The 12,335-nt window shown below is 38.0% G+C and overlaps 1 protein-coding gene across 17 annotated transcripts in view; it reads left to right on the forward strand.

The window, feature by feature from the left end:
• EYA2 (EYA transcriptional coactivator and phosphatase 2) overlaps window positions 1-12,335 on the forward strand; it is a 96,141-nt gene that overhangs the window by 42,009 nt on the left and 41,797 nt on the right. For 14 of the 17 annotated variants that reach the window (XM_085242018.1, XM_085242017.1, XM_085242020.1 and 11 more), the window contains exons 3-5: window positions 1,030-1,078; window positions 1,683-1,825; window positions 4,592-4,756. In XM_085242018.1, the coding sequence (XP_085098144.1) occupies window positions 1,030-1,078; window positions 1,683-1,825; window positions 4,592-4,756 (357 nt within the window). The remainder of the gene's footprint in view (window positions 1-1,029; window positions 1,079-1,682; window positions 1,826-4,591; window positions 4,757-12,335) is intronic. The other 3 variants (XM_085242022.1, XM_085242009.1, XM_085242015.1) reach the window with 1 other exon arrangement.

The following is a 12,335-nucleotide window of genomic DNA, read 5'->3' on the forward strand; positions in this document are numbered from 1 at the left end:
TATTGCTTCCTATCGCATGTAACAAATTGCATGATAAATACCAGCAGCTAATGTGGAGGGTGGTGGTGCTACAGTCAGCAGAGAACGTGATGGTTGATGTTCTTCTCCCTGGAGAAACTGCATGCAATTAGTCTGATGTGCTGATTGATACAGACAGCAGATAGAGAGGCTGGATGTGTAGTGCCTAATATCACTATTAATAATTATGAAGGCGTGTTGGCATTTATACTGCTGTAATAACACTGACTCCAACCAGGGTCAGAGAATCACAAATTGGATGGCATAATGACGGCGATCTGCATAATACTTATGGTGGCATTTAAATACAGTATTTTCAGTACAATTTGCAGGCAACTTACAGGTTTTCATTTAGATTATTTTAATGAAATTAAGCATAAATATTTCTCCAGATAAAAATGGAGGAACTTTTTTCTTTGCTGGTGTTGCAAGACACAACTGTTTGATACATTGGCAAACTCTTGCACATTTTACCTGCTTGATGTATTTTCTACTGTTTTCATTTACTGTTTTTGATTATTGCCAAGTCGGTAAGGTAGGTTATAGTTAATGCAAAAAATCAGGACTGATAATTAAAAGTGATAAACTTCTTATATTTTGTTGTCTTTGCATGTTTTAGCATTTTTTTATTTTAAAGAAAGTGAGTCACAGTTTAAGACAGTGTCAAAAAAAGTCAAATCAATTTAGTTATCACTGTAGTTGCCCTTATAGCTTTTAATGTATGATTCATCCTACCAAAGCCCAATTTCATGATTCACATCAGTTGTATGAGAAAAAGAAAATAGTAACTCAATGAATCAGTAGTACCATCAGTTAAATAAAATTGTATTTATTTGTTGTTAAGTAGATAACAGCTTTATCTGCTTCATCTCTTTGGAAATTCACTCCAAAACAGTATCTCCTAATTACTGTGTGTTTTTCTCAAACCAGCAACTGTAAAAACAGTGGTATCATCTTGGCTGTAGAAATGAAGATGTTGAAACTCTAAGACCCTTTAATTTTGTTTTCCAGGCAACAGCAAAGCAGCACCACAGTGTCCTCTCCATCTGTACTCAACAAAGTGAGTGTTCCTGCCAAGTGCTGTCATTTAAAAACCATATTTTGCTAAACAGACATTTTGTGTGGACTTCTGTCACCTTAAAGGGCATTTGTCTTAAGCTTATCCACCTGTTCCTCTATATGTCTCAGGCTCAGTGAAGAAATAGTTCCTAATCTTGCTAAATATGGAATGAAAGGAGTTTTGAGGTACCATGTGCTATACATTTGTACCCGTGGGAATCCAAACATTATCACTTTGAATGTTGCTTTGTTTATTAGTGACCAAGAGGAATACATAAAAATGTCAGAGGTTTCTCATGATGTGTTGTTTGGCAAATTCAAAATGAAACACAATAATCAGAGTACTGAGGTTTTTTTAACTTGCACGTATTTTGCACAGCCCTAAATTTCCTATGCATGTAGGCACCTTAATCTTAATAATTTAAATCAGGAGCTGTACACTAAAAGAAACTTTTGCCCCAGTCTAGTAAATTCTGAGCTTCCAAAATGTTCACCATCATAGTTGGATTGTGCTTTATCAAAATATGTAGAAATGTTTTCCATGTGCTCTAGAAGATTGTGCAGTAACTATTGCCTTAGACCTTCTGTTTTCTTGTTCTCGATAGACATTATCCCCATATAGTGACTGTCCAGTCTTTCCCAACAATGGCAACATATGGACAGACTCAGTACAGTGCAGGAATACAACAGGCTGCTGCATACACTTCCTACCCTCCTCCAGCGCAGCCCTATGGCATACCTTCCTACAGTGAGTACCCTGATGTCATATTACTTTTGAGTGTATCTTCTTCCTTTTGCTCCTAGAAAAACTTAGTTGAAGACTTAAGGTTTAGAATGAAAAGTTATTTCTATATTGGGAGTGTTCACTTAAGGGAAAAGCTGACTTTGTTAAAAATTACTTTGAGCTATCTGTCAACTCCTTATATCCTGGGATATGGTCTTACCACCTACTTAAGGTTGAAGATGGTGAGTAATAAGATGGGAGACAGTATGAAAAACTCAGGTTCAGTAGGATGTTCCACTTCTGAGTGAGCAGGAACTGTGATTGTTGCCATGATTCACTACAATGCAGTGAATATGTTATTTAGGTAAAGTTCGTTTTGCCTTCTTTGATTTCTCCTGGGGTTTCAATAATAAAAGCTACTTTAGGAAAAAAAATTCTGTATGCTATTACAGAAGATCTGGGACACAAAACAAAGTAGGGCAATGGTGAAAAGCTACAGAATACTTTGGTTTTGGAAGTCTGTTTGTGTTTAAATGAATGGTTGTTAGCTCTAAGTGCCATGAGAATTTCTAACCCTGGTCAACTTTTGTTCCCTACACCAGCCTCACAAGCAGCTGTGGGGAGATAGTGCTGGACTGGGAGCAGCTGGAAATTCAGGCAGAGAACTAACTAAAAACCAGCACTCCTAATGGTGGAAAGCGTGGCAAACCAAGTGTTAAATGTCTTCAAGCTATACATGGAAATAGCATACTGTTGAGGCAATTGGGAATTTCTTTCCATCCTGAAGACCAAAGGGATACTGCTCTTGCTTAGGCACAGTTCTTTAACAGAAAGTTTTGAGGCTCCTTATTCCGAGCTGATCTCATGAGTGCCGAGTATTGCAGTTTCATAGTTCTGCTTCTGCTGCTGGTTTCTCTCACACTCTTAAACACCTTCATTTGCTTGGCAAACACAGTATCCTTTCCCAACAAGATTTTATACAGCCTTTGATAACACTTTTCCTGAAGGGAAATTCAATGCAATAGTCTGGAAGGTCAGGGAAATGGTCTTGGCAGAGATGAAGGTCTACCAGGATGATGAGAGGAATGTTTTGAGACCCTTTCCTGGGGCTACTTGTGTGTTTGCATCAGCTGGCTGATTTCCAAGACAAACTCTGAACAGTTGTCCTGTTAGAGCAGGTGAAAGTAGAGCCATTTGCTACTGCCTTGAGTCTTTAGGGCATACATGTGTCAGGCCCATATGCTGCTTATAAATCCTGTGGATGACCTCTTAGCATCCTTGAGCAATGATTTCCCTCCCCCAACCCATATACCCTCTCTAAGATACTCAGCACAGCATATGAAAAACTCCACCTGGCTGACAACCAAGAACAATGAAGCAGTATTGTTTTTAGGCACAAAAATAAAACTCAGCCAGTTTCTAGACAAAACAGAACATTGCGTGGAAATTAATTTGGTGCTAAGTTATTTCACTGTCTGACAACAACTTTAGACTTCCAAAAAGGCCCATTCGCTGAAGATTAATTGTAGCTAGGGTAGATGGAGTGCTTGCATGCAAAGTGCTGATGTATTTTAAAATCATGGGATGTTATGAAAAGAGGCTTCTCTGCACACACTCGCAAATCCCTTTACTTCCCTAGCAGTAATGGACCCGGACGCCTGCACTAACACATGTTCACTCACTGTCCAAATAAACTTCCTGCATTTCACAATACAGCATTGTCATATTGATGCTAACTTGTACTCAGATTGTATTGCAGCTATTCTCACCTAAAGCTTAAAGAAGTAGTTTTATTAGAGAAGATATTATCTGGGAGAAACTATTCCCAACCTGAGCAAATGCAGACTTATTGCTTCTAAGAGTCATTAAGCTAGGAAACAGCATGTTTGGTGAAAGGCACATGAATTCGACTTGTCTTTTGGCAAGTTTGTTTGTAAGTGCTAACAGACAACAACAGCTTGGGAAGTGTATAAATCCAAGGCCAGAATGTCAACAGGGTCTTTGTTTAGCTCTAGTGCTCTAGTACTCAGGATGTGTCCATGCTATTTTTTGTTTTGTGCAAATAGGTATGCAAAGAAGGAGGAGAATCACACCCAAGGGTTCATAATAAGACGCACCTTTCAGCTGTTTATATTAACAATACAGCTGTAGAATCTTGGCAGCATCTCTGAATAAAATATCAGCCCCTTTGACTATCAGCAAAGGTTTCATCAAAGCTTGAATCAGCAAGTGCTGCTGCTCCAGTAAACTATCAGTTTAATTGCCTGATTTTAGTAATGAAAATATTTTGTGGCTTCAGGACTTATATTTACTGTTCCTGAACTGGAAGTTATATCTAAGTGAATAAATGATAACCCTCCTGTATGACCTGCTAATAAATACTTAATTACCAAACCTGAAAATATAATGGAAGTAAAAGATATGTCTACTGAGAACAGAAGACTTGAGGTTCATTTGCTGCAGGTCCTGTTGCTTTGTTAATCATTGCTTGCACCCGATAACTGTTCAGAAAAGTCTTGAATCAATGAATTTGTTTAACATCAAAACAAAACTGTTTTTCCATAAATAGTTTTTGAAAACAATGTTATTTGTGTTTGCTTCTTTATCTTAAGAAAAGTTCATTCAGGTGTGAATACACGATGTGGCTCACTCAAATACTATTTGTGGTGAATGCATTTGACTTGTATTACTTGAGAGCTCTTTGAGGATAATTTAAAAAAATTGTAAAGTGTAGGTTAAAATCTAGCTGAAATATTGTGAATTTCTAATCTTTCATTTTTTTAACTTTATGTGACAAAATACACATTCTGCTCTTGGTTCCTGCATTGTGCTCCAAAGGCATCAAAACAGAGGACAGCTTGAGCCATTCCCCAGGACAGAGTGGGTTTCTTAGTTATGGATCCAGTTTCAGTACTCCAACTGCTGGACAAGCACCATATACCTACCAAATGCATGGTAAGTACAGCTTGCTGCTTTGAGGGATGTATTGTGAGAAGTCAGAATAACATGCTTCTTATTAGATCAGTTCTTCTTTTGCAATTACAATAAAAAGATTAGTAATAGGCAGACAGGGTAGGGGAGAAGGTAAGATTTTAGAGATCTGGAAGGCTGATTCACAAGAAAAAAACCCCACAGAGCTGTGATTTTCTACATCTTGACTTCTACAGACTTCATCCATCCTATCTCAAATAGGACTTTGGTTTTTGCTTTCTGTTTTACTCCTTGAACGTCTCAGTCTTTTCTGATTGTGTTTCATTGTCAGCAGTGGAAGTCCTGTCTCCTTGGTAAAACTGGCTTGCATCACCAGCAATGGTAGATGCTGGAGTTTGATGGCTTGTTCGCTGCTTTGTCAGTGGGCTGAAATATTGTGTATGCACCCTCCTGTTCTGTTCTGCGTCCTGACTAACCATGGTGTAATTAGATGCTAATGATTTTTGCACCATTGTTGAATCAGCATAGGCATTTTCTTTTCCTGCCATGGAAGATCAGTGTATTCCCATCTACGTTCCTATTGCTTTGTGTTTTCCCAGAATGCAGCTCTCACATGTGCTTTGTGTTAGCTTAGAAGAATCTGAGCTATTTGGGAAGGCAAACTCTTGACTCATTTGGGACTGAAGTTTTTAAGGTGGCCCCTTTGTTCAATTAAGAGGTTTAGACAAACAAATTTTGTTTAATCAGCACTTGAAAATGTTACACTTGTAAGGAATACTGACAATCAAAATGTTGTACCAAAACAGGCCGGAAAAAACTTTAGGCAGAAGTGAGCATGAGCATGAATGTGCCCCAGGTGCTTTTAGGTAATGTCTTCTAAGGTGATGCTTCTGTGTTAGATAAATTTGCTTCTTTTCATTCCGATTTTTATGCTAGACAGATCATTTCAGCCAGCTCACTAAGCTGTCAACACAGAAGGAGAACTGTTTCTGCGTGTGGCAGGTGCTTACTCCAAGGCAAAAGGAGCAGAAATAAATGTGTCTTCCTGTTGTAAACAAATATTTCCACTCTTCTCCTTGCTCATGAAGGGAACAGTCTGAAGCTCCCTGACCATGCAGTTTATTTACCCTGTTGAGTGCTGGTGAAAGGTTTGAGTGAGAAGCTGGGAGCCTTCCTGTGCTGAGTGCTACCGAGGAATGTGCACTCTGGCTTTCCCACGCTGCAGCACCTGGGGGTAGGGAGGCAATTCTTCCATCTCCTTAATCCAATCGAGCAACTCTCTGTGCCACCCAAGCTCCAGGACCATTGGGACTTCTGTCAGGTTCACATCAGTCTTGTTGGCCACCCCATTAGTGACCCCAGGCAGGAACTTTGGCTGATGAGATTAAACAGCTAAAGGTGCAAATTTGTATTTAAATACTTTTATGAAATCAAATTTCAGGGGGACTTTAAGAGTCAAGCTCTTAATCTGCACTTCAAGGATAAAATACTTATTACGCAAAATAGAGAAGAGATCTTGAAGAGTCTGACAAGTGCAATGGGTCAACAAGGAAGGACATCTCCATGAATTTCTGCTGCTTAGTTTTGCATTTTAGTGTGAGAGAAAAAAAATGCTTTTTTCAAGCCAGCTCTGTGAGTATTGTAAGTTGGTAATACAAGCACCTAACTGAAGTAACTTTTGACTACTGTTGGCTTCTCTTGAACATCAGCTCCCAAAGCAACACAGTGAAGTTGACTGCAGGCAGGCGTGGGTGGTCAGGCCATGAGTCTGGAGCAGCCTGTGCAGACTGTGCAAATCCTCACAGTCCCCTAGCTTATGAACTACATGGCCAGGAAATAGGTCTGTTATGCCAATCACCAAGGAATAATGACCTTTTGGATGACAAATATTTTGTCTCATAAGGCTCTAGGACAAATGTTCTCCTTCAGTACATGCCCAGGTAGTTGGAGCTGTTTGGTTTGCTCTCATATTTCTTTGGAACCAACGCAAGCTCTGGCTGGGATATAAGTGTTAGGTTGAAGCCTCACCTCCCTGATGGCTCTTTTGGCACTTCTGAAGCCAGATTTCCTCAAGTCTGTTGATTTTCTCCACAAACACAGATGATGCAGATGCTGTGGGGTAGTGTTCAGCTTTTCATTTTTAACTGCAGTTACCAACTGCATTCTGGATCTTGAGCAAGAACAGAATTCACTGAAAAGCAATAACGAGGATAAAACATTCTTTCAGTTACTAAGTGGGAAAGAAAAAAAAAAGCAAAACTATTTTACAGACAGCCAGAAGGGGAAATCTATTTTCATGCTTTCCTAGCATGAAAATAAATTAAATGTGGAAGGGCTTATAAGCCAAATAGCTAATGCAGTATGTCACATACATATATAATATAAAAGATGAGGTTGGCAAGTTCCATATCTGCCAGAAAAGACATGAAACTATAACACAAAGGTACTATAGATTGAAATAATGATTTTAATTTCCATGTAACACAGTGGATATGATAGTATTTTGGTAAACTGAGTAACATTCAAACAGACTGAAATGTAGTATTACTTATTCTGAAGGACTAACTTTATTCTCTTGTTTTTAATCAGTGCTGTATGCAGTGTTGACTCTGGTCATTACTGTATTTACAAAATTAATTTGTTGTAATGAAGCTACAATATTTGAAATATGCATGTGACCAGTTCAGGGAGGCAACTCATTTTTAGAACTGTGAATCGGAAGAGAAGGTAACAGCTTGCATTACTTTTCTGTCTTTGATGCAAAAAAATTGTAATACTGTGGGTTTAAAAAAAGCTGCTTCAAGTCTGTGCTGTTTCCTAATGGATCCTTATACAAGTATGCAACTGCAGCACTGACTCCCCAAAGAACAGCATAGTCTACATATCAGAAATATGTTTGCTTCTTAACATATATTTTTCAACATTCACATGTTCTTACAATTTAGCAGATTAGTGAGCTGTTCAGAATTTTGGTAAAATTATTATTCAGTAATAAAAATAGCATACGAGACACAAAGGTTGTATTTGATCTCTGCCCCATGGAGCTTACCATCTAAACTGGCAATTGAGGAAACCGCTTCTTGTTGTGGAAAGATCTTCAGAAGCTAAAGAAGCCGCCCTGTTTTCTGGCTTCTCTGCAAGACGTGAGTTGCAGCAGGGCAAGCAGTTACACTTGTATTCTGCCAAGCGTAGTCATACCCAAACGATTCCGTTCCTCAAAGAATTGGGTCGCCTTTCAACCCGAGCGTTTTCGGATTGAATCTCTGGTGTGCTTCTCTTTGTCTGCGATACCACGCCTATTAGAGTTCATTAAGATTAGCAAAACCATTTACATTTCATTATAATTAATAATTATAAAAATTTTCATCCATCCAAATAGGCAGTCAGAGCATAAAATGAATGTTTCAATTAAAATATGTTGGTTTGGGAGGGAAAGGCTTGTTTGTTTTCTTTTGGAGTGTTTCTGTTGTTTCTTTTTACAACCTCAGAGACACTGTTTATCTATTCACACTCCAGACCATCAGATCATATTTTGCTATGCATTTTACATATGACCTTACCTAGTTTTTCAACACTTTTTCTATTTTGCTTGGTTACTGAAGGAGTTTCTTGATACTGCAAACAGTTGCTTTGGATTTGTGCAGGCAGTAGATGCTACTTGCTGGTAATTAGCATCATCCCTCATCCCCCTCCCTGCTGCTTCTCTTCTGATGTGTTGATCTTCCTGTCCCTTGGATTGTGAATGAAGAGAAAACTAGAGTTATAGTCCTGTGAATGTTAGCACTGATGACCTTCTGTTCACTTGGAAAAATACTTTGGACTTCACATTAGTGTAACAGAATGGAATCTGATCCTGTGTAGAAGCAAATACACTGTCAAATGTATAAGGAAATCTGTGGAATGTAATAAACATCATTTAATCAGCTATGTGAAATACTAAGAGAAAACTGTGCTGGCACATTAGTAACATAGAGAACCATAAGCTATGTAGAGAGAGCAGTGGCAGCCAACTTGTAACGTATTTCCTGCAGTCACATGAGCTTGTGTTACCCCCTTATTGCACATCAGGCCATCTCTTCTCAGCTTGTCATTAATTCCTAGACAATGCCTTGCTCTTCAGTTATTATTACTAAAATGACAGCTGGAATGAAGCTATGAAATTGCACAACAGTTAAAACTATGCAGATACTGTTGTTGGGCAGGAAAAGATTTGACCATTTTTTTAATAGCCAAATTCATCTACCCACAAAATACTTTTTACATTACAAAGGAAAATTCAGTTACGTAACTGGGATAACTTTCCTCTGCCAAGGAATTGCAAAGCAGTATTGAGTTCAGTGCAGACATAAATTTGGGGCCAAGGACCTACGCAGTGAAATTCCTTGCTACTGCTAAGCATTTGTTTTCTTTGTAGAGTCCATTCTGATCAGCTGTCAAATAATGAATGAATAGAAAGTGTCATATCTTTGTGCAATACTGGTTTGAAATGAGCTAACTATATATGTTGCTTATGTTTGTGGAATGAATTGCTTATGCTTAAGACAAAGTAAAATCAGGCTATTTAATTGATTGAAATGTTCCATTATGCTGAAAACATTTTGGCTCTTGTTAGTATCTGGATAATGTTTTCAAAGGGGTGCCTGAATTTCTTGCAATTTTGTGGCAGTTTGTTACATATTTAAATATGAGCCCATAAATATCTATTTGGCATGAATAGTTAGCTCTACGTGCATGAATTTTGCAAATGAAGTGGCATGTTTTATTTTAAGCCTGATTCTTTTAGTGTTTGGTGATGAAATGTATGAGAAGGGCAAATTTCAACTTACACTTCAGAAATATGGACCATGGTTTGTTACACAGATAGTGAATCCATCTGAAGTCACAGAAAATAAAGGACAGGGAGAGAATGTTCTCAACGAACTGTAACTCAGATGTCTTAGGTTCATAAAATTAAAACCTCAGTAGAAAATGAGTGGCCTCTTTCAAAAGCTTCTGCTCCACAGATGGTTTGCATTAGTTGCAGTCTAAAACTGTGGCAGAAAAGCTGTCCTCCACTCCATGGTGAGTTCAGCAGGGAGAGGCCTCTCTTCAAGAGAGGTCAGACCTCACTTTTTACAGTGTAAATACAAGTTTTCCCAGAATAACAGCACAGTCACCCTTTCAAAGATTTCTAAACACGAGAGACTGACCATGCTACATTTACTTTGTTTTAAAACCAACTATCATACAGGAGAGGGAACTCATAGGGAGAAGCAAAGGTGTTGACAGTGATGCACTACAAGCTGCAAGGATCTGTGCTACTGCTATCCAAGGAGAGAACCCTGCTTTAGCTTTTCCCATTTCTTGCTTTTTTGGTGCTTCTATTTGGAAACCTTATCGTCACTGATATTAAAATGTATTCATAGGTCCTTATTAAGTAAGGAAGGACTTGGAAAGGGGATGTGGGAGTTTCAGAGGAATAACAGAAAATGAGTATTTTGAAATACCAGCTTTGAAAATATTTAGGAATAACTTTTTCCCCAGTGTGAAGAGCAGTGTGGGAGGAAATCCTGCGAGTTCTGTTTGTTTTTTTAGGAGAGGAATAAATAAGGTAGGAGATAGTAATGATGGGACTGGATGAAGAAAAGTACAGTTTGTGATGATGAGGAACTGGGAATCAATAGAGAATAAAGGAATTAATTATGTTTTCCTAACCTGTTTTTTTTAACTATTTTGGCAACATTTGTGGAGGTAATTTCAAATACTCAAAATGGTTAATCACAGAATCATAGAATCACAGAAGCACAATAACACAATAGCCAAACAATACACTGAAATACCTTTACATGAGACAATGCTAAGATTTCTGTTGAGACTTCATTAATAAGCCAGATGGATACATATATTTTAAAGGAAACAATACATCTTTGCTATAACGAGATTTTAAATCACAGTTTGACATCCTGAATGATAGAACTATATGGATAATAGCAGATGAGAAAAAGGGAACATTTTTTCACAATGTAGAAGGCACATATTTACAGTGGACATTTTAAATTTAAAATAATTCTATAATTTCAGAATTGCATTGTTCTCTTTCATATAGATGCAACATCAACATAGAAAGTAGTCACATTAAAGAGATTCTTGGATGTTGTGAAGACTTCTGTTTATGGATTGTATTTTGTTCATTTTTGTAGGTTAAAAGAAAATTTATAAGATGGTAACAGCTTGGGAAATTACAAACTTGGCCTTGAGTACTCATTTATGGTGCAGTTGGCATAGAATATGCTAAAGTGTTATAGAAGCTTCACTGAATAATTGATTTGGTAAACCTAATAATGTTTTCTTGAAAATATCTAAAAGGCAATAGAACAGCTAATATAAAATTACATACAAAAATTTACATCAAGAAACATCATACTTGCATAGTCAAACTTGAAAGTTGGGAAAGATGTGATTCCTGGTACTTGTGCAGCAATTGTACTGCTTTTTGGTGTATCTCATTTCCAAACATTGTGTAAGATAATGCTCTGGATGAAAAAATAGAATGCAGTCATAAAATCAAAGAGCATGATGATGTTTGTGGACAAATAAGTCTGACTCTGCTTCAGTTAGCACAGGCTTTGCAAATTAGGAGTTTCTGAGCTGCTGTGCTGGCATCAAATAACCCTCTTGCATGTTTTTGTGCTTTTTTTTTAATATGCAGTTTGGATAAATTTTCTATTTATATTGGCAGGGTTCAAATACTGAAACTTCTGTTCTACAATACTGTGACATGTAGGACTTTCCTTTTTCATCTTGCCCAGTTATCTGTCAGTGGGTTTGAAGCAGTGTCATGCCCTGGATCAGACTGCATCAGAAAAAACCTTTAATCTTTGGTGGCTCTGGAGTCCCCGGGATAAAGTCAGTCTTCTTGGTTGTTTTGGTGTGTTTTGTTTTTTTTTTTTAACAAAGTTTTTTTCAGAAACAATCTGTATCACTGTTTCAAGAATGTTCATTTTTTTTTAATCCCAAAATGTTTCCCCGTCATTTGCTTTTGAGGACAACCCAACGTGATTTCCTTCTGTAGCTGCATCACCATTTGATTAGAGTGGTTGAAAGGAACACTTTCTTCAAAAAATAATAAAATTGAGTTGCTTTCCCAGGCCTCAAATCCTGAGAGTGAGTATAAACCATCCCAGCACTTTCAACACTGTTGTTGAGCTGGATTGATCTCAACAGGTGACCAGGCTCAAAAGTATGGTAAAAGCCAGGCCTGTGCAACTGGCCTGGTTATCACTTGTTAAAGTTCTTTGAGGCTCTGTGGGTTGAACACTCCCAGAAGCAGGGAGCGGGGAAAGAGCTTTGACTCAGAAAAACTGCACTGTGAAGTATGTTTTGTATCACCACTCAAAGTGCCCACGAACACCTGGTCAGACTAGCAGGAGTGAATGGGATTGTAGTGGGAGACACACTGACATATTTTAAATGGTTTGCATGTCAGGGGGTAATATCTGCAGAAGGTGTTTGTATGCTTCTGGGAGCAATATCCTTTAATAGACACTGCTGATGTCAAGTGCTATAACGTGGTAGAACCATGCCTTCATTTAGGTTTATACAGTGTGCTCTTCCCTATACTGTC

This window comes from Meleagris gallopavo, chromosome 22 (genome assembly GCF_905368555.1).
Source record: "Meleagris gallopavo chromosome 22, MGAL_WU_HG_1.1, whole genome shotgun sequence".
In the NCBI taxonomy this organism is placed as follows: domain Eukaryota; kingdom Metazoa; phylum Chordata; class Aves; order Galliformes; family Phasianidae; genus Meleagris; species Meleagris gallopavo.